Below are 22,930 nucleotides of genomic sequence, written 5' to 3'. Positions count from 1 at the left end.
TGCCCTAATTCCTGCTCTTATGCTTTTAAATTGGCCAATAAAGAGTGAACCCTCAATTCCCTAGACAGTCCACCCTCAAACCCTAATAAAGACAGAGCTCCAGGTCCACACATTGTCTCTGCCCACGACCTCACTGTGTGGCTCTTGGGCATTCTTATGGATGCTCCAGGACTTGTGAGTAATAAATTTTGTTCCTCAAAGTTCCCTGATAGTTCCTTGCTGAAGTGCTTCCTATGATCATAATAAGAACCCCAAGAGCTGGCCCAGCCATAAACAGGGGCCCAGGTGGGGAAATGTATGTTGAGCTTGCTACTAGTGATGTGGCCTGGGGGAGCATCACAGGCATTCCCAACCGAGGGCATTACCATCAACAGTCTGGGGACTGATGAAACAATGATCAATAACAGAAATATCTATGGGAAATCCTCAAATATTTGGAAACTAAACAACACACTTCTAAATAACTCATGAATTAAAGATCAAAAGAGAAATTAGAAAGTATTTGAACTAAATAAAATGAAAATACAATATATTAGAATTTATGAGATGTTGCCAAAGCAGTAGTTAGGGAGCAATTTACAGCACTAAACACGTTAGAAAAGAAGAAGCATCTCAAATCAGTGACATCAACTTCCATTTTAAGAAACTAGAAGAAGATAAAATTAAATTTGAATTAAGCAGAATACAGGAAAAAATAAAGATCAAATTGGAAATCAAAGAAACAAAAACCAGAAAAATAATAGAGAAAAACCAATGAGACCAAAAGCTGGTTCATTGAGAAGATCAATGAAAACAAATTTCTTGCTAGATGACTAGGAAAAAAAGAGAAAATATATAAATTACCACTACCAGAAATGAGAAAGGTGACACCACTAGAGATTCTATTAAAAGGGCAATAAGGCATGCATAAAGAACTTTAGGCCATTAAATTTGGCAATTTAAATGAAATGGACAAAGTCTTTAAATACCCAAATTCTTAAGCCATTTATGATAAAATATATAATGGAAATAGACCTACACCTATTAAAGAAATTGAAATTACAGTTTAAAAACTTTCTTAAAAGAAAACATTAGGGGCCAGCCCCCATGGCTGAGTGGTTAAGTTCGCCTGCTCTGCTTCAGTGGCCCAGGGTTTCTCTGGTTCGGATCCTGGGCGCGGACATGGCACCACTCATCAAGCCATGCTGAGGTGGTGTCCCACACAGCACAACCAGAAGGACTTACAACTAGAATCTACAACTTTGTACTGGGGGGCTTTGGGGAGAAGAAGAAAAAAAAAGAAAGAAAACATTAAGCCCAAATAGCTTCACTGGTAAATTCTACCAAACATTTAAGAAAGAAATAATGCCAATTCTACACAAACTCCAACATACAAACAAAGAGGAGGGAATATCTGCCAATACATTCTATAGGCCAGCATTACCACATTACAAAAACAAAGATATTACAAGAGAAAACTACAGACAAATATATCTGATGAACATAGATGAAAAAATTCTTAACAAACTTTTAGCAAATCAAATCCTACAACATATAAAAAGAATAACACATCATAACCAAGAGAAAATTATCTCAGGACTACAAAATTGTTTTAACACTTGACTATAAAGCAATGTAGTTCATCATATTAACATAATAAAAAATAAAAACTAGTAATCATTTTAATAGATGTAGAAAAAACCACTTGGAAAAAACCCATCCATTCCTGATTTAAAAAAAAAAAAAAAAAAACTCTCACCAAACTAAGAATAGAGAAGAATTTCCTCAATTGATTAAGAACGTGTATGAAAAATCTACAGTTAACATCACACTTAATGGTGAAAGAATGAATGCTTTCCTTCTAAGATCAAGAACAAGACAGGGATGTCCACTTTCCCCACTTTGATTCAACATTGTACTAGAAGTTTTAGCCAGTACAATTAGATGAGAAAAAAAAGAAAGAAAAGGCATCCAAATTGGAAAGGAAGAAGTAAAACTGTTTTATTTGCAGACGACACAATCATCCTCATAGAAAAGCCAATAAAATCTACAGAAGAGGTACTAATAAAGGAGTTGGAAAGGTTGCACGATACAAGATCAATATATAAAAATCTATTTTAGAGGCCAGCCCCATGGCTGAGTGGTTAAGTTGGCATGCTCTCCTTCAGCAGCCCGGGTTCTCACCAGTTTGAATCCTGGCTGCAGACATGGCACCGCTCATCAAGCCACACTGAGGCGGCATCCCACATGCCACAACTAGAAGGACCCACAACTAAAACTAAACAACTATGTACCAGGGGGCTTTGGCAGAAAAAGGAAAAATAAAATCTTTAAAAAAAATCTATTTTATTTTTATATACTAACAACACACAATTGGAAATTGAAATTTAAAAAAAATATTTTCAATAACATAAAAACATTAAATACTTAGGGATAAATCTGACAAAACATGTGAACGACCTATACACTGAAAACTACAAAATATTTCAGAGATACATTAAAGAAGACCTAAGCAAATGGCCAAATATACCCTGTTCATAGTTTGAAAGACTAAATATTGTTAAGACGTCAACTCTCTCCAAATTGATCTGTAGACTCAATGCAATTCCAATTAAAATTTCACCAGATATTTTTGTAGAAACTGACAAGCTAGTTCTAAAATTCATATGAAAAAAGTAAAGAACCTGGAATAGTCAAATCAATTCTGGTAAAAACGATAAAGTTGGAGAGTTAACACTGCCTAATTTCAAAAATCTCTTTATAGCTAAAATAATCAAACCACCATGGTAGGGACTTCTGGTTTCAGCTCTAACTTGTAAAGAGCCTAGAAGTCATGTATCCCATCCTCACAACAAGAAAAAGCTGAACAAACAGGAAATCAATGATTTTCTCAGATCCATCAGGAGACCTGAGGTCACAAGGCAAACTGTCACCTCAAAATCTGAAGATGAATACAGAGAATCAGAGAATACAGTTGAGATCAGCTTGCTTGCAGCAAAAGCTGCAGGAGCCAGTAATTGGTAAGAACACAAGAGGTAAGTATGATGAGTTGGCTGAGTGTCAACTACCTTGATAATTAAAATCTCCTAGGGGCCCAGTCTTAGAGGGGCCCCAGACTTTTGTGGGTCTTATGTCCAGAAACTCCACCAGGGTCTCACAGTAAAGATCAGAGAAAAAGCCCCTTGTGTTTCAAGCAGAGAGAGGGGATAAGCAAGCACTTTGAAATATGCCCAGTGTGTACTCCATAACAAAGGCCTTTGCTCCAGGGGAAACTACTTTACCTAAGCCTTATCTGACTTTGGGGAAATGCAATTAGGCAACTCTAGCCCCTGTAGCCTTTCTGTCTCATGTAAGGGGATAAAAAACAAAACAAAACTGAGAAATAGTTTTCTATTCTCATATAGAAGCTCATAGCCCAGGAACTTAGGCCCACAAAAAACCTGAAATTTAATTATAAGATTATAGAACACTTCCACTCTCCAACACTTTATCACCACATCAACAGGGTTTCAGTACAATTACAAGTGAGAGAGCTGCAAACCACCAACTCTACTCAAGAAGGAGCTCTTAGGGAAACTCAAAGGCAACAGGGGAAAAACACCAAGAAACTGGAGGACACTGATGCCTCTGGCACTTAGAGCTACATCAAATATTAAATACAGCCCAGCTCTTCCTCATATAAAGATAAAACCTCACATTAAAAACCTAATTAACTCAGTTTCTATTATCTGATACATCATGAGCAGGTTTTAACAAAAAATTATAAGGTATGCTGAAAGGCAGGAAAAAATACAGTCAAAAGAGACAAAGCAAGCATTACAAGCAGACTCAAATATGAATCCCACCTTGAAATTATAAGAGAGAGAATTTAAAACAATGATAATTAATATATTAAGGACTGTAATGGAAAAAAATAATCAACAAGCAAGAACACATAGGTAATACAAAAATGGAAACAGTAAAAAAGAATCAAAAGGAAATGCCAGACATCAAAAATACTGCTACAGAAATGAAGAATGGGCACATTGATTGGATACAGCCAAGAATGGAATCAGTTTCAGCTTAAAGATATAAATAGAAACTTCCCAAACTGAAATGCAAAGCAAAAAGCAAAAAAACCCCAAACAAACAAAAAATAGAACAGAATATCCAACAACTGTGGGACAATTACAAAAGATGTAAAATACATGTAATGGGATTACCAGAAGGAGAAGAAAGAGAGAAAGGACCAGAAGAAGTATTTGAGGTAATAATGACTCAAAATGTTTCAGAATTAATGATAGACACCAAATCACAGATCCAGGAAGCTCACAGAATACCAAGCAGGATAAATCCCAAAAAATCTGCATCTAGGTACATCATATTCAAACTGCAGAAAACCAAAAACAAAGAGAAAATCTAGAAAAGAGCCAGATTAAAAACCACCTTACCTATAAAGGAACAAGGATAAGAATTACATTGTACTTCTTTCAGAAACCATACAAGCAAGAAGAAAGTGGAGTGTAATATTTAAACTGTTGAAAGAGAAAAAAACAACAAACCTAGAATTCTGTATCCAGTGAAATTCTCCTTCAAAAATGAAAGAGAGATGGTTGTACAACATCATGAATGTACTAAATGCCACTAATTGTACACTTTAAAATGGTTAGTTTTATGTTATGTGAATTTTACCTCAATAAAAATAAGTGAAGGAGTAAAAAAGACTTTCTCAGACACAAAAACCGAGGAAATTTGTTGCCAGTAAATCTGCCTTGCAAGAAATGTTAAAGAAGTTCTTCAGAGAGAAGGAAAATTATATAGGTCAGTAAATTCCAATCTACATAAAGAAAGAAAGAGCATCAGAGAAGGAATAAATGCAAGTCAAATAAAATATTTTATTTTTCTTATTGTGAACTGATCCAATAGATGACTTCTTCTTCAAAGTAATAATAGCAAAAATGTATTGGGTGATTATATCATATGGATAAGTGAAATAAATAAGAGCAATGTTATTAAGAGACAGGAAAGAGGGGCTGGCCCCGTGGCCGAGTGGTTAAGTTCGCACGCTCCGCTGCAGGCGGCCCAGTGTTTCGTTGGTTCGAATCCTGGGCGCGGACATGGCACTGCTCATCAAACCACGCTGAGGCAGCGTCCCACATGCCACAACTAGAAGGACCCACAACGAAGAATATACAACTATGTACCAGGGGGCTTTGGGGAGAAAAAGGAAAAAATAAAATCTTGAAAAAAACAAAAAGAGACAGGAAAGAGCCATAGGAAATACTCTTTTATAAGACAGCCGCACCACCCATAAAGTGGAATAGTATTATTTGAAAGTGAACTTAGGTTAGCTGTCAATAGATATGTCAAACTCTAGGGCAATAACTAAATATAAATTTTAAGGAAGTATAATTAATAGGCTAAGAGAAGAGAGAAAATGGAATCATATAAAATTCTCAAAACCAGAGAAGGCAAAAGAAAACAAAAAAAAAGAGAGGAAGACAAAGAAAGAAACAAAGAACAGGTGCAACAAATAGAAAACAGTTATGAACATGGTAGATATTAATCCAACTATATCAACAACTGTCTTAAATGTAAACGGCATAAATACAACAACTAAAAGACAGCAACTGCCATGAAGAACCAATGGGTCAAAGAAGAAATGATAAAATAAATAAAAAAATACCTTGAGACAAATGAAAATGGAACTATAACATACCAAAACTTATGGGATGCAGCAGAAGCAGGTCTAAGAGGGAATTTCATAGCAACAAATGTCTACATGAAGAAACAAGAAAAAACTCAAACAACCTAACATTACACCTCAAGAAACTAGAAAAAGAAGAATAAATGAAGCCCAAAGTAAGTAGAAGGAAGGAAATAACAAAGATCAGAGGAGAAAGAAATGAAATAGAGACTAAAAAGACAATAGAAAAGATCAATGAAACTAAGAGCTTGTTCTTCGAAAAGGTAAACAAAGTGACAAACCTTTAGCTAGACTAACGAAGAAAAAAGGAGAGAGGACTCAAATAAATAAAATCAGAAATGAAAGAGGAGACTTTAAAACTCATACCAAAGAAAAACAAAAGATCATAAGAGACTACTATGAGCAATTATATGCCAACAAATTGGACAAGCTGGAAGAAATGGATAAATCCTTAGAAACATACAAACTACCATGAGTGAATCATGAAGAAATACAAAATCTGAATAGACCAATTGCTGGTAAGAAAATTGAGTCAGTAATCAAAAACTTCCCAACAAACGAAAGTCCAGGACCAGAAAGCTTCACTGGTGAAGTCTACCAAACATTCAAAGAAGAATTAATACCAATCCTTCTCAAACTTCTCCAAAAAATAGAAGAAGGAATGCTTCCAAACTCGTTTTATAAGGCCAACATTACCCTGACTCCAAAATAGGCCAAAGATATCATAAGGAAGTTATAGGACAATATTCTTGATGAACACAGATGCAAAACTTCTCAACAAAATATTAGCAAACCAAATTCAACAACACATTACACGGATCATACATCACAATCAGGTGGGATTTATTACAGGGATGTTCAACATCCACAAATCAATCCATACGATACACCACATTAACAAATGAAGGATAAAAATTATATGATGATCTCAATTGAAGCAGAAAAAGCATTTGACAAAATTCAACATCCATTTATGATTTAAAAACACTCTTGGGGCCGGCCCGGTGGTGCAGTGGTTAAGTTCGCACGTTTTGCTTCAGTGGCCTGGGGTTTGCCAGTTCAGATCCTGGGTGCAGACCTATGAACCACTTATCAAGCTATGCTGTGGCAGGCATCTCACATATAAAGTAGAGGAATATAGGCACGGATGTTAGCTCAGGGCCAGTCTGCCTCAGCAAAAAGAGGAGGATTGGCAGCAGATGTTAGCTGAGATTTAATCTTCCTCCAAAAAAACAAAATCTCAACAAAATGGGTATAAATGGAATGTATCTCAACATAATAAAGACCGTATATGACAAGCCCACAGGTAATATCAAATGCAACGGTAAAAAACTGAAAGCTTTTCCTCAGATCAGAAACAAGACAAGGATGCCCACTCTCGCCACTCTTGTTCAACATAGTATAAGTCTTAGCCAGACCAATTAGGCAAGAAAAAGAAATAAAAAGCATCCAAATTAGAAAGGAAGAAGTAAAACAGTCCCTACTTGCAAATGACATGACATTATATACAGAAAATCCTAAAGGCTATACCAAAACACTGTTAGAACTTATAAGTGAGTTCAGTAAAGCTACAGGACACAAAAGCAATATACGAAAATCTGTTGCATTTCTATATACTAATAATGAACTATCAGAAAGAGAAATTAAGGGGCCAGCCCTGTGGCTGAGTGGGTAGGTTTGCGTGCTCTGCTTTGGCAGCCTGGGGTTTCGCTGGTTCAGACCCTGGATGCAAACATGGCACTGCTCACCAAGCCATACTGAGGTGGCATCCCACATAGTACAACCAGAAGGACTTACAACTAGAATATACAACTATGTACTGGGGGGCTCTGGGGAGAAGAAGGAAAAAAGAAAGATTGGCAACAGATGTTAGCTCAGGTGCCAATCTTTATTTAAAAAAGAGAGAAATTAAGAAAACAACTGTATCAAAAAGAATAAAATACTAGGGTTGGTCCCATGGCATACTGGTTAACTTCAGTACACTCTGCTTTGGCAGGCCAGGTTCACGGGTTCAGATCCCAAGTGCAGACCTACAACACTGGTCAGCCATGCTGTGGCAGCGACCTACATACAAAGTAGAGGAAGACTGGCACAGATGTTAGCTCAGGGCTAATCTTCCTCAAGCAAAAAGGAGGAACATTGGCAACAGATGTCAGCTCAGGGCAAATCTTGCTCAGAAAAAATAAATAAGTAAAAAGAATAAAATACCCAGGAATATATTTAACCAAGAAGGTAAAAGACACATACACTGAAAACTATAAGACATTAATGAAAGAAATTGAAGAAGACACGAATAAATGGAAATATATTCCATGCTCATGGGCTAGAAGAATTAATATTGTTAAAATGTCCATACTACTTAAAGCAATCTACAGATTCAGTGCAATCCCTATCAAAATTCCAAACCACTTTTCACAGAAATAGAATAATCCTAAAATTTGTATGGAACCACAATAAGACTCCAAATAGTGAAAGCAATCTTGAAAAAGAAGAACAAAGCTGGAGGCATCATGCTCCCTGATTTCAAACTATATCACAAAGCTATAGTAATCAAAACATTGGCATTAAACCAGACACATAGACCAATGAAACTGAACAGAGAACCCAGAAATAAACCCATGCATATGTGGACAATTAATTTAAGACAAAGGAGTTAATAATACACAATGGAGAACGGACAGTGTCTTCAATGAATGGTGTTGGGAAAATTGGATGGCCACATGCAAAAGAATGAGACTGGACCAAGATCTTACACCATATATAAAAATTAACTCAAAATAGATTAAAGACTTGAATGTAAGACCTGAAATCGTAATTCTCCTAGAAGAAAACATAGGCAGCAAGCTCCTTGATATCAGTCTTCGTGATGATTTTTTCAATCTGACACCAAAAGCAAAGACAACAAAAGCAAAAATAAATAAGTGGGACTACATCAAACTAAAAAGCTTTGCACAGCAAAGGAAACCATCAACAATTGAAGGGGCTGGGCTGGTGCCATAGTGGTTAAGTTCACATGCTCTGCTTTCACGGCTGGGTTCTGTGGGTTCAGATTCCAGGTGCAGACCTACATAATGCTCATCAAGCCATGCTGTGGCAGCGACCCACATACAAAGTAGAGGAAGACTGGCACAGATGTTAGCTCAGGGACAATCTTCCTCAAGCAAAAACAGGAAGATCGGCAACAGATGTTAACTCAGGAACAATCGTCCTCACCAAAAAAAAAAAAATTGAAAAGGCAACTTACTGAATGGGAGAAAATATCTGCAAAGCATATATCTGATAAGGGGTTAATATCTAAAATATTAAGAACTCATACAACTCAACAGCAAAAAAAAAGAGCTGAATAGACATTTTTCCAAAGAACATGTAAGATGGCCAACATGTACATGAAAAGATGCTCAACATCACTGATCATCAGGAAAAAGCAAAGCAAAACCACAATGAGATATCACCTCACACTGGATAGAACGAGTAGTATCAAAAAGACAAGAAATAACAAGTCTTGGCAAGGATGTGCAAAAAACGGAATCCTTGCACACTGTTGGTGGGAACATATATTGATGCAACCACTATGAAACAGTATGGAGGTTCCTCAAAAAATTAAAAATAGAACTACCTGATGATCCAGCAATTCTACTTCTGGGTATTTAGCCAAAGGAAACAAAAACACTAACTCGAAAAGATATATGTACCCCCTTGTTCATTGCAGCATTATTTACAATAGCCAAGTTAAAAAAACAATCTGAGTGTCCATCGATAGATGAATGGATAAAGAAGATGTGGCATATGTATTTATTGTTGTTAGTACTGTCAAGTCAATTCTGACTCTTAGCAATTCTGTGTACAGCAGAGTGGAACCCTGCCCATTCTTTTTGCACTATCCTCTCAACCTCTGGCGCCGTACCAGACAATGCTACACTGCTATTCATAGGGTTTTCAAGGCCGATATTTTTGGAAATGGCTGCCAAGGTCCTTCTTCCTCGCCTTTCTTACTCTGGAAGCTCCATTGAAACCTGTCCACCATGGGTAACACTGCTGGTAATTAAAATACTGGTGCCATAGCTTTCAGCATCCCAGCAACTGAGCAGACACTACAATATGACAACTGAGAGACAGGTGGTGTTGTTTTCTCACTGGGAAACACACTGAGGCCATAGCAGTGAAAGCCCAAAATCTTAACCACCAGACCACCAGGGTTGGCTGGTATATATATACAAATGAATATTATTTGGCCATAAAAAAGAATGAAATCTTGCCATTTGCAGCAACATGGATGGAACTTGAAGCCATTATGCTAAGACAGAGAAAGACAAATATTGTATGATCTCACTTATATGTGGAATTTTTTTTAAAAACACCAAGTTCATAGATACAGAGAACAAATTGGTGGTTGCCAGAGGTGGGAGTCAGGGATCAGCAAAACAGGTGACTGAGGCCAAAAGGCACAAACTTTCAGTTATAAAATAAGTAAGTCATGGGGATGTAAAGTACAACATGGTGACTATAGTTAATAATGCTATATTGTATATTTGAAAGTTGCTAAGAGAGTATATCTTAAAAGTTCTCTATAAGTCTTCTTTGGAAAAATGTCTGTTCAAGTCCTCTGCTCATTTTTTACTAAGATTGTTTTTTTGACATTAACTTTATATGGTGACAGATGGTAACTAGACTTATGTGGTGATCATTTCATATTGTACATAAATATTGAATCACTACAATGTACACCTGAAACTAACAGGATATTGTATGTCAATTATACTTCAATAAAAGAATCTTAAAAGTTCTCATCATAAGAACAAAAAATTGCAACTATGTATGCTGATGGATGGTAAACTGTGGTGATCATTTTACAATGCATACAAATATTGAATCATGTTGTACACCTGAAACTCCACATAGTGTTATATACCAATTACACCTCAATAAAAATTTTTTTAAAAGACAGTAACTGTCAGAGTGGATAAAAAACAAGATATGTTGCCTACAAAAAACTCACTTTAAATATAAAGTCACAGATGCATTAAAAGTAAAGGGATGGAGAAAGACATACCATGCTAACAGTAATACAATCAACTAATCTTTGACAAAGGAGTAAAGGTAATTTGGGGGAGAAAGGATAGTATTTTCAACAAATGGTGCTGGAACTATTGGACATCCCTATGAAAAAATATGAAAAAAAAGACCTTATACCTTTCATAAAAAATAACTCAAAATGAATCATAGACCTAAATGTAAAATACAAAATTATAAAACAACTAGAAGATAACACAGGAGAAAAAACAGGTGACTTTGGGTTTAGTGATGAGTTTTTAGATACAACAATAAAAGTATGATCCATGAAAGAAAAAATGGATGTTGGACTTTATTAGAAAACAAGTATTCAAACAAATACATGTATACAAATATTCACAGCAGCACTATTCACATCAGCCAAAAGGTGGAAACAAGTCACATGTCCATCAATGGGTGAATAGATAAACAAATTGTGATATATACATATGATGGAATGTTATTCAGCCATAAAAAAGGAATGAAGTACTGATACATGCTATAACATGGATGAATCTTGAAAACATTATGTAAGTGAAGGAAGCCAGACACAAAAGGTCACATATCGTATGATTCCATTTATATGAAACATCCAGAAGAAAAAAGACAGAATGCAGACTGGTGGTTTCCAGGGCCTGGTGGAAGAGTGGGGTAGATGGAGGAATACTGATTAATGGGTATGGAGCTTCCTTTTGGGGTAATGAAAGTGTTGTGGAACCACATAGAGCTGATGTTTGCACAACACTGTGAATGTACTAAATGCTACTAAATTGTTCACTTGAAAATGGATAATTACGTGTTATGTGAATTTAACCTTATTTAAAAAAATTAAAAATATCTGTTCTGCAAAAGACACTGTTAAAAGAATGAAAAGACAAGCCACAGATGGGGAGAAAATATTTCTTAAAACATATATGATTGATTAATTATATCCACAACATACAAACAACTCTTAAAATTTAACATTAAGAAAACAAAAGATCTGAATGATACCTCACCAAAAAAGATATATAGATAGCAAATGAGCATATAAAAAGATGCTCAATATCGTAAGTCATTATGGAATTGCAATTAAAACAATGAGATACCACTATACACCTATTAGAATGGAATAAAATCCAAAACACTGACACCAATTGCTAGTGAGGATATGGGGCAACAGTGACTGTCATTTATTGCTGGTGGGAGTGCAAAATGATATAGATATTTTGGAAGACAGTTTGGTAGTTTTTTACAAAGCTAAACATAGGCTTACCATATAATCCAGCAATCATGCTCCTAGTTATTTACCCACTTGAGTTGAAAACTTACGTCCACACAAAAACGTGCACATGAATGTTTACAGCAGCTTTATTTGTAACTGCCAAAACTTGGAAGCAATCAAGATGTCTTTCAACAAGTGAATGGATAAAAAAAATTGTGGTAAATCCATTCAATGAATAAAGAGAAATGAGCAAGCAAGCCACAATAAGACCGGGAGGAACCTTAAATACATATTAGTAAGTGAAAGAAGCTAGTCTGAAAAGACTATATACTGTATGATTCCAACTACATGATATTCTGTAAAGGGTAAAACTATAGAAAGAGTGAAAAGATTAATGGTTGCCAGAGGGAGGGTGAGGAGAATAATGATAAATTGGTGAATATGAATTTTTAGTACAGTGAAACTGTTCTGGATGATACTGTAATGGTGGATATATGACATTATGTATTTGTCAAAATCCATAGAACTGTACAACACAAAGACTGACCCTTAATGTAAACCACCGACTTTAGTTAATAATAATGTACCAATATTGGTTCATTAATTGTAACAAATTACCACACTATGGCAAGACGTTAATAATAGGGGAAACTGGGTATATGGCAACTGTCTGTACTATTTGCTCAATTTTTCTGATAGATCTAAAACTTTTCTAAAAACAAATTCTATAAAATAAAGCACAGTTGTAACATAAAGGTAAAAAATAGATCAATGGAACATAATAAAGAGTCCAGAAATAAATCAGCACATAAATAGACAATTGTTTTTTGACAATAGCACAAAGCAATGCATTGGAGAAAGGATAGTCTTTTCAACAAATGGTGCTGGAACAATTATATACGTAAATGCTAAAAAATGAACTTGAACCCATTTGTATATGACATCATACACAAATACTAAGTCAAATTGGATCAAGATGCAAATGTAAACCCTAAAACTATAAAACTTCTAAAAGAAAACAGGAGAAAATCCATGATTGGAGGTTGAGTATAGACTCCTCAAATATAAAACGAAAACACAATAAAAAACTAAATTGATAAACTGAACTTTACCAAAATGAAAACCTCTGATCTTCAAAAGAGGCTGTTAAGAAAATGAAAAGACATACCAGAGTCTAGGAGAAAATCTTTGTTCTGATAAAGGACTTGTATCCAGAGTACATGAAGAATTCTCAAAATTCAACAATAAGAAAACCCAGTTTTAAAATGAGCAAAAGATATGAACAAACAACTCACCAAAGAATATGAATGGAAAATAAGCTGTCAATAATTTAGCTAAGCTACTCCATGGTATTGCTGCCTCAGAATCAATCCCTCTCTCTCTCTCTCTCCCCATCTCTCTCAGAGAAAAGGTCATATGAGGGTACAAAGAGAAGGTGGCTGTCTAAGTCAGGAAGAAAGGCTCACCTTGATCCTGGACTTCTGCCTTCCAAACCTTCTAGAAAATAAATTTCTGTAGTTTAAGTCACCCAGTCTGTGGTATTTTGTTATGGCAGCCCATGCAGACTAATTACAGGTACATAAAAGAATACGATTTTGCAAAAAATGAGCAATTTCTTAAAAAGTTAAACATATAACTACCATATACATTCATTCTACACTTAGCTATTTTCTCAAGAGAAAAGGCAATACGTGTACATACAAAGACTTGTACAAAAATGTACATAGCAGCTTTATTTGTTATAGCCAAAAACTTGAAATGACCCAAATGTCCATCAAAAAATGAATGGATAGGGGCCAGCCCCAAGGCCGAGCGGTTAAAGTTCTGTGCGTTCCACTTTGACAGCCCAGGGCTCACAGGTTCAGATCCCAGGTGTGGACCTACTCCACTCGTCAGCCATGCTGTGGAAGCACCCCACATCCAAAGTAGAAAAGATTGGCACAGATGTTAGCTCAGGGCTTATCTTCCTCAAGTAAAAAAAGAGGAGGATTGGCAATAGATGTTAGCTCAGGGCAAATCTTCCTCACAAAAAAAAGAGAAATGAATGGAGAAGCAAATTGTAGTAAATCCATACAATGGAAGACTACTCAGTAATAAAAAGTAATGAGCTACTGGGGCCGGCCTCGCGGCCAAGTGGTTTAAGTTCATGCACTAGGCTTCGGCGGGCCAGGGTTTCGCGAGTTTGGATCCTAGGAGTGGACATGGCACCACTCATCAAGCCTTGCTGGGGCAACATCCCACGTGACACACCAGAGGGACCTGCAACTAAAATATACAACTGTGTACTAGGGGACTTTCGGGAGAAGAAGAAGAAAGAAAGAAAGAAAGAAAAAATTGGCAACAGATGTTAACTCAGGTGCCAATCTAAAACAAAAAGAAAGAAAAGTAAACAGCTACTGATACATGCAACAGCATGGATGAATCCCAAAACACTGACAAAATCCAGATTAGAAAGAGTACATACTGTACAATTCCAATTATATAACTCTCTAGAAAGTGCAAACCAATCTATGGTGACTGAAAGCCAAGCACTGGTTGCTTGCAGGTGGGGTGCAAGGAGATGCAGGAGAAAAGAATTACAAAGGAACTGAAAGCAGAGCGTCAAACAGGTATTTGTATACCCATGTTAATAGCAGCATTATTCACAAAAGCCAAAAGATGGAAGTAACCCAAGTGTCCATCGATGGATGAATGGATAAATAAAATGTGGTATATCCATGCAATGGAATATTATTCAGCTTTACAAAGGAATGAAATTCTGACACATGCTAAAACATGGATGAACCTTGAAGACATTAAGCTAAGTGAAATAGGCTAGACATAAAAGGACAAATATTGTATGATTCCACTGATATGAGGTACCTAGAGTAGTCCAATTCATTGAGTGAGAAAGTAGAATGGTGGTTACCAGGGGCTGGGAAGTGAGAGAAATGGAGAATTATTGTTTATTAGATACCGAGTTTCAGTTTGGAATGACACAAATTTCTGGAGATGGATGGTGGTGATAGTTGCACAACCATGTGAATATACTTCATGTTACTGAACTGTACACTTAAAAATGGTTAAGATGGTATATTTTATGTTACGTATACTTTACCGCAATTAGAAAAAAAATAAAACTAACTAACTAAATAAGGTAGTGAAGGGGCCAGCCCCGTGGCCGAGTGGTTAAGTTCACGTGCTCCGCTTGGCGGCCCAGGGTTTCGCCGGTTCAGACCCTGGCCGCGGACATGGCACCACTCATCAAGCCATGCTGAGGCGGCACCCCACATGCCACAACTAGAAGGACCCACAACTAAAAATATGCAACTATGTACCAGGGGGCTTGGGGAAAAAAAGGAAAAACAAAATCTTTTAAAAATATAAAAATAAAAAATAAATAAGGTAGTGTGTTTAAGCCCTCTACAGCCCATCCCTCCCACTGATTACAAACAAAAATTCTGGGAAAAATATAAAAATCAACAACTTGAGGACTCTCAAAAGTAAACAAAAGCAGAAGGATTGTGGAAGGGAGTCAGACATGGAGAAATGAACCACACAGAAGTGAGTTTCCCAAACTTTTTTTTCTCTTTCTCTCTCACAGCTTTGCCTCAGGTGTATACCCCTATCATGACGCTGCCCAATGAAGGCACCTAAAACTCGAATAGAAATTCATCTATTAGGCCATAGAAACCAGAGAAGGGTCCCCTTCAGGTAGGAAGGTGGGGGGAGGGGAATCCCAGAAGTGACAGAGACAGAAAAGAGGATGTCCTAATTTTGTGCATTATTCCCTAGAAGTCTCAGCCTAGCCCCTGGACCATGCATGCATATGACAGTCCCAAACCAGCATAGCCAAGATTTAGAGAACTAGACTAAGAGTTGAACAAATGTCTAAAGATGATGAGACAAAATTCACATTGTAAATGTAAGCAGGGTGATTGCCTGTTAAACAAAAACATTAGGATTCTCCAGAGAATTATAAAAGGACCCAAAGTCTATGCAGCATAGTATTCACAATGTCAAGATGAAAACCTAAATTACTTGACATACAAAGAACAGAAAAATGTCACCCAATCTTATGGGAGAAAACAATCAACAAACACCAACCTAGAAATTAGCCAGGGGCTGGCCCCGTGGCAGAGTGTTAAGTTCACTTGCTCTGCTTTAGCGGCCCGGGGTGTTGCCTGTTCAGATCCTGGGCACGGACTTGGCACCACTCATCAGGCCATGCTGAGGTGGTGTCCCACATAGCACAACCAGAGGCACTCACAACTAGAATGTACAACTGGGTACTGGGGTGCTTTGGGGAGAAGAATAAAAAAAAAAAAGAAGATTGGCAACAGTTGTTAGCTCAGGCACCAATCTTTAAAAAGAAGAAAAGAAATTAGCCAGATATTGGAAATAGCCAACAAATATTTTAAAAAGCAACTATCATAATTCATACGCTCTACGATGCAAAGGAAAATACACTTGAAATGATTTTGGGAGGGTGATGGAAATAGGAATGTTTGTTATCTTGATTGTGGTGATGATTTCATGGGGGAATACATATGTAAAAAATGATCAAATTTTACACTTTAAATAAATGTAGTTTATTATATGTACAGCTCAATAAAGTAAAAAAATAAATAAACATTAATCACATCTGTGCCAAGAACAACAAATGTTATTGATGAGAATTTTACAGAGTAGGAGACTGAAGTTCAGAAAGATTAAGTACTTGCCTAAGATTATAAAGTTAATCAGACTCTAATGTAGATTCTTTTATTTCCAAGACTATAACATTATTTCCTTATCTGAGAAAACAATACAGCCTCAACTCTACTTAATTTAAGAAGTTATAGCAGGATTGAGTAAAGTATGTCTTTAAGATATTTAAATTCATATGAGATAGTCAACACATTAGTACGTGGATTTCACACCACCAATTACATATTATTTTCCTACTAAATTGAAAGAAATTTCCCCTCTAGTAACAAATCCCAAAGGAAACATCTAGCAGTGAGTACAGACTGTATTTTAACCTCTCCTTTTTTCACATTGCAAGTCTCAGAAATATAGAAGAAACTTTATATACTGATGGTACTGTATGGGTTAATCCATTGAGAAAATCTATGAAAGATATATAACGCACATCTGATCATCTGCAGTATTTCCAAAAGCCAATGTTTATTATATTCCTATAATTAAAAAAATGCAGTAATCTCAAAAGATATTGTAGAAGAATATTTTATTACATGGAAATATGGTCACAATATGTTGCACAATAAAAGCAGCTTATAAAAAGTATTAATGTATTATTTTATTTGTTTTAAAATGCATATACCTACAGAGAAAAAGACTGCAAAGATATATAATATACATAAAACATTAAAGAGTGAATATATCTGCATGATTTTAATTATTTATCTTTTTGTTTCTCTGAATTTTCCAAATTTTCTGTAATAAACAAGAAGTGTTTTGTTTTTTGGGTTTTCTAACAAAAAAAAGGTAAGGTAAACATCTTTGTTCATAAAGATGTTTACATTTGTTAGTTACTTTCTTGTTTTTGGGTTTTTTTGGGGGGGTTATTTGAGTTCATAATAGTTTACATCATTGTGAAATTTCAGTTGTACATTATTTTTTGTCTGTTACCACACAGGTGCTCCCCTTCACCCCCTGTGCCCACCCTCCACCCCACTACCCCTCGTAACCACTGAACTGTTTTCTTTGTCCATGTGCTTGTTTATATGCCACATAAGAGTGAAATCATCTGGTGTTTATATTTCTAGTCTGGCTTATTTCGCTAAGCCTAATTCCCTCCAGGTCTTTCCATGTTGTTGCAAATGGAATGAATTTGTCTTTTTTTCTAGCTGAGGAGTATTCCATTGTATATATACAACACTTCTTTATCCAATCATCGGTCGATGGGCACTCAGATAGTTTCCATGTCTTGCCTATTGTGAATAGTGCTGCGATGAACATAGGGGTAGGGGTACATATGTTACTTTGGATTGTTGATTTCAAGTTGTTTGAGTAGATACCCGGTAGTGGGATAACTGAGTCATATGGTAGTTCTATTGTTAGTTTCTTGAGGCATCTCCATACTGTTTTCCATAGTGGCTGCACCAGTTTGCATTCCGACCAGCAGTGTATGAGGGTTCCCTTCTCTCCACACCCTCTCCAACATTTATTATTTTTAGTCTTAGTGATTGTAGCCATTTTAACAGGCATTAGGTGGTAACTTAGTGTAGTTTTGATTTGCATTTCCCTGATGATTAGTGATGTTGAACATCTTTTCGTGTGTTTATTGGCCATCTGTATATCTTCTTTGGAAAAATGTCTGTTCATATCTCCTGCCCATTTTTTGAGTGGGCTGTTTTTTTGTTGTTCAGTTGTGTGAGTTCCTTACATATTATGGAGACTAACCCCTTATGGGATATATGATTTGCAAAAATTTTCTCCCAATTGGTGGGTTGTCTTTTGGTTTTGATCCTAGTTTCTTCCACCTTGCAGAAGCTCATTAGTCTGATGAACTCCCACTTGTTTATTTTTTCTTTTGTTTCCCTTGTCTGAGAAGACATGGTATTTGAAAAGATCCTTTGAAGTTCGATGTCAAAGAGTGTACTACCTATATTATCCTCCAGGAGTTTTATGGTTTCAGGACTTATCTTCCAGCCTTTGATCCATTTTGAGTTTATTTTTGTGTATGGTGTGAGATAATGGTCTACTTTCATTCTTTTGCATGTGGCTGTCCAGTTTTCCCAAAACCATTTATTGAAGAGACTGTCTTTTCTCTATTGTATGTTCTTGGCACCTTTGTCGAAGATCAGCTGTCCGTAATATGCGTGGTTTTATTTCAGGGCTTTCAGTTCTGTTCCATTGATCTGTGTGCCTGTTTTTGTACCAGTATCATGCTGTTTTCAGGGTTCTTTTTTAAAGCCAGGCCTGGTGGTCTGGTGGGTAAGATTCAGTGCTCTCACCACTATGGCCCAGGGTTCGTTTCCTGGTCAGGGAACCACACCACCCATCTGTCAGTTGTCATACTGTGGTGGCTGCGTGTTGCTGTGATGCTGAAAGCTATGCCACCGGTATTTCAAATACCAGCAGGGTCACCCATGGTAGACCTGTCTCAGCAGAGCTTCCAGACTAAGAAAGACTAGGAGGAATGACCTTGTCACCCAAATTTTTCCAAAAAAATTGGCCACGAAAACCCTATGAATAGAAGCAGAGCATTGTTTGACATAGAGTCAAAGATGAGAAGATGGGGCAAAAAAAGTGGGCGGGGTTCAGCTCTGCTGTACACAAGGTCGCTAGGAGTTGGAATCAACTTGATAGCACTAACAAGTGTTTTTTAATACGGAAAAGCAATAAAAAGTTATTGTTTCAAAGTGTAACAACAAACAAAAGGGTCCTACTTCCCAGGATGGATTATCTTTGCTTTCTATTTAAATCTGAGTGTGCCTTCCTTACAAGGTATAGTCACAGTCTAATAGCACTCACCTGTCCAACTGCTTGCAGGTTATAGCAGACAATGTCCTTATTGACTACGGAAGTTCCATAGAGAAGTGCCTCAATGAGCCAGCATATCCCCAGGAGGAGGTCAGAGAAGCTCAGATAAAAGAGTGGCCTTATCTGTCAAAGCAACAAAAGCCTCATTTCATAAATGACTAAAGCCAGGAGAACGTAACAATCAATAATCTTTACGCTTTACCTTTCTAGTAGAAAACTGGGCATCATTTTTCTGGGGTCTCTGCTACTGGTTGACTGTGTGGAATGTAAAGGAATACTCCAGGTAGGAAGGAATCTGTAATCACAACTATCCCAACTGTCCTAGAATCAGAGTACTCATGGATGGATTCGCATTGGAGCATCTCCCTCATAGAGACATTCTTTCCGCAGTTATAGAGTCAAAGGAAAGAATAGACAGATGAGAAATTTTGTGATGGAGACAAACACAAATGAAAAATTGAAAGTGCTCTAGTTGCACAGCCAATATATTCTAAAAATAGGAAATGAGATCATCTGTTAAGTGTTCAGGAATACGGTTGAGGACTTATAGAAAATGAAAACAGAGTTTTAAAAACCTTAATATAGTTTAATTTGCATTTTTCTTTATTGAGGTATAAATGACAAAACTGTAAGATATTTAAAGTGTACAATGTGATGATTCGGTATATATATACACATTGTGAAGAGATGTCCCCCGAGTGTTAATTAACACATCCATCACCTCACATATTTACTTTTTTTTTTTTTGGTGAGAACATTTAAGTTCTACTCTCTTAGCAAATTTCAATTATACAATACAGTGTTATCAATTATAGTCACCATGTCATACATTAGATCCTCAGACCTCATTCATCTTATAACAGATTTCCATATCGATGAAAAGTCAGAGTGGGGAAAAATATCAGTATGAATTGTATATACTGTCTTTCAATTTCTGACCACATTGGTGAAGTCTGTCTTTCTCACTTTCTGTCTTTCTCCTTTTGGCCTCCCCATTCCTACTTTTCTAAAAACAGTTTTGGTCCTTCTATAGAGAAAACTATAAGATGTTTATTGAGAGACACCAAAGAAGATCTACAGTGAAGAACTATATCATGCTTATGGATCGTAAGACACAATATTATGAAAACATCAGTTCTCCCTAAATTGATAAATGCAGTATCAGTTATATCTCAACACATTTTCTTGCGGAATCTGACAATTTCACAATTTGACAAGTTGACTCTAATACACAAATAGAAATACAAAATCTCAAGATAACTAAGACATTCTTGAAGAAAAAGGAGAAGGAGGACTCGCCCTACACATATCAAAACCTAATACAAAGCTAGACTACAGATACTGTAGTCCTAGCACAGAGATGGACAAATACTAATGGCACAGAATAGAGAGTCGAAAAAAACCTAAGCATATAAACAGACTTTTGAAATATGACACAGGTGGCTTTTTAGATCAATGGAGAAAGGATAATCTTTTCAAAATATGATGCATTAATAACTGGGTATCTATATGGATAAAAATAAAATTGGACCCCTACTTTCTACCTCACACATTCAAAAATCAGTTCCAACTGGTTTAAAGATCTAAATGTGAAAGGCAAGAACTTTAAAGACTTTTTCTAAATGATACAGGAGAATGTCTTCAACTTCTGGCTAGGGAAAGTTTTCCTAAACAAAACACAAAAAACTCTAAAAGAAATAACTGAAAAATGTGACCACATTAAAATGAAAAATTATTGTGTCCATAAACCAAGTGAAACAACATGCCACAAAATGGGAGAGATATTTGCAACACATGTAACTGACAAAGGACCAGTATCCAAATAGATTAAAAACAAAAACAAGAGCCGGCCCTGATTGCCTAGTGGTTATGTTTGGCATGCTCTGCTTTGGTGGCCTGGGTTTGGTTCCCGGGTGTGGACCTATACCACTTGCCTATCAGTAGCTGTGCTCTGGTGGCAGCTCACATATAAGAACTAGGAGGACTTGCAACTAGAATATACAACTATGTACTAGGGCTTTGGGAAGGAAAAAAAAAAAGAGAGGAAGATTGGCAACCGATGTTAGCTCAGGGTGAATCTTTCCCAGCAAAAAAAAACCTCTAACAAAGAAATAAGAAAACACAACAGAAAAATGGGGGCAAAAGATTTGAACAGGTACTTAAGAGGAAATCCAAACAGCCATAAATATATGAAAATATGCCTGGCCTCATTAGTAATCAAGGAAATGAAAATTAAAACCACAATGAGAAAAAAATAATACATCCATGGCAAAAATTTTTTAAATCTGACAATATCAAGTATTAACGGGAACATGAAACAATGGGACCTTTCATACACTGCTGGCACAACCATTTGGAAAAAGTTTGGCATTATCTGGGAGATATGCACATTCATATATGCACGCATATAACAATTCTGTTATTAAGCAAATACACTAGAGAAATTTTTGCACGTGTGCACCAGAAGACATGTACAAGATTATTTATAGCACAGATAAGTTGTGGTACATTCATAATATAGAATGCTAAACATCAACGAAAATGAAATAAACCAGAGCTATACACAACAACATGGACAAATCTTACAAATAACATTGAGGGAAAAAAGCAAATCACAAAACAACACACATAGTATTATTCCACTTATGTCAGGTTCAAAAACAAGCAAAACTAAATTGTTTAGAGATACACACATTACTGTTAAACTGTACATAAAAGCAAAGAAATGATTATCACAAAAATCTGGACAGCGGTTACCTATAGAGGGGGGAAAGTTGTGAATGGGAAGGAGCACACGAAGTATATTTTGGGGTATGGGTAATTTCTATTTCTTGTCCCTGGGGCTTGTTTATAATTATTCTGTAAACAGTACATACATGTTTTTTGCATTCTAATCTATGTCTGATATATCTCACAATAAAAAGTAAATTTAAAAAATTTTAAGTTATCATCAGATACTACCTAATACAAGAAGTAATCTCACTTGTATAAAGAGAATTTTTCTTATACTTTTCTTCTAAATGAGAGGCAAGTTAAGATGCTAATACTTTGCTAATAGGGGTAAATCATCAAGTTGCCTTGGCTAACAAAAACAGGTGAAATAATAACATTTTAAACTGTATTTAATAAATATCAGATATTATTACCATTATTTTAACAATATATAGCCTTTGCTCTGGCAGGCCTACTAAAATTCCAACCAGATGGCACATTCACAGATTATACTGGCCTATGACCTACTACAAGTTTATAATTGTTAATGGGTAAGAAATTAAAACTGAATACAAAATAAACTCTGGAGGAGAAAGGTAGCCAAGAGGCTTTTGTGAGCAAGCCTTATATATAGGGAGCTGTTGGCCATTAAAACATACCTAAAATCTTAGGAGAGAAATGGAGGATAAAAAGAGGTTTATATACTTTCACTCGTGGTTGGAAAAACAGGAGTTCTAACAAAAGGAGATAAAATGAATCAATTAGACGACAAAAAGTAACTGAGTACCTATTATTGAAATCAAGAAAGATTTTCCCCTTCTTATGTTTAA

At 36.1% G+C, this 22,930-nt stretch overlaps 1 protein-coding gene across 33 annotated transcripts in view; it reads right to left on the bottom strand.

Annotated features, from left to right (window-relative positions):
- Positions 1-22,930, bottom strand: part of TMEM116 (transmembrane protein 116) — a 120,121-nt gene that overhangs the window by 81,777 nt on the left and 15,414 nt on the right. For 22 of the 33 annotated variants that reach the window (XR_011420816.1, XR_011420809.1, XR_011420815.1 and 19 more), the window contains one exon: positions 19,380-19,511. The exons of 9 other annotated variants lie outside the window; for them this stretch is intronic. Coding sequence is in view for 14 of the 24 variants with exons in the window: in XM_070220127.1 (XP_070076228.1) it covers positions 19,380-19,511 (132 nt within the window). In the remaining 10 variants the exon portion in view is untranslated. Of the gene's footprint in view, positions 1-19,379; positions 19,512-19,590; positions 19,769-22,930 lie in introns of all 33 variants that reach the window. 2 more of the 33 variants (XM_070220130.1, XM_070220135.1) reach the window with 1 other exon arrangement.

Source organism: Equus caballus, chromosome 8 (genome assembly GCF_041296265.1).
Source record: "Equus caballus isolate H_3958 breed thoroughbred chromosome 8, TB-T2T, whole genome shotgun sequence".
In the NCBI taxonomy this organism is placed as follows: Eukaryota; Metazoa; Chordata; class Mammalia; order Perissodactyla; family Equidae; genus Equus; species Equus caballus.
This window is presented reverse-complemented; position numbering and strand designations above follow the sequence as displayed.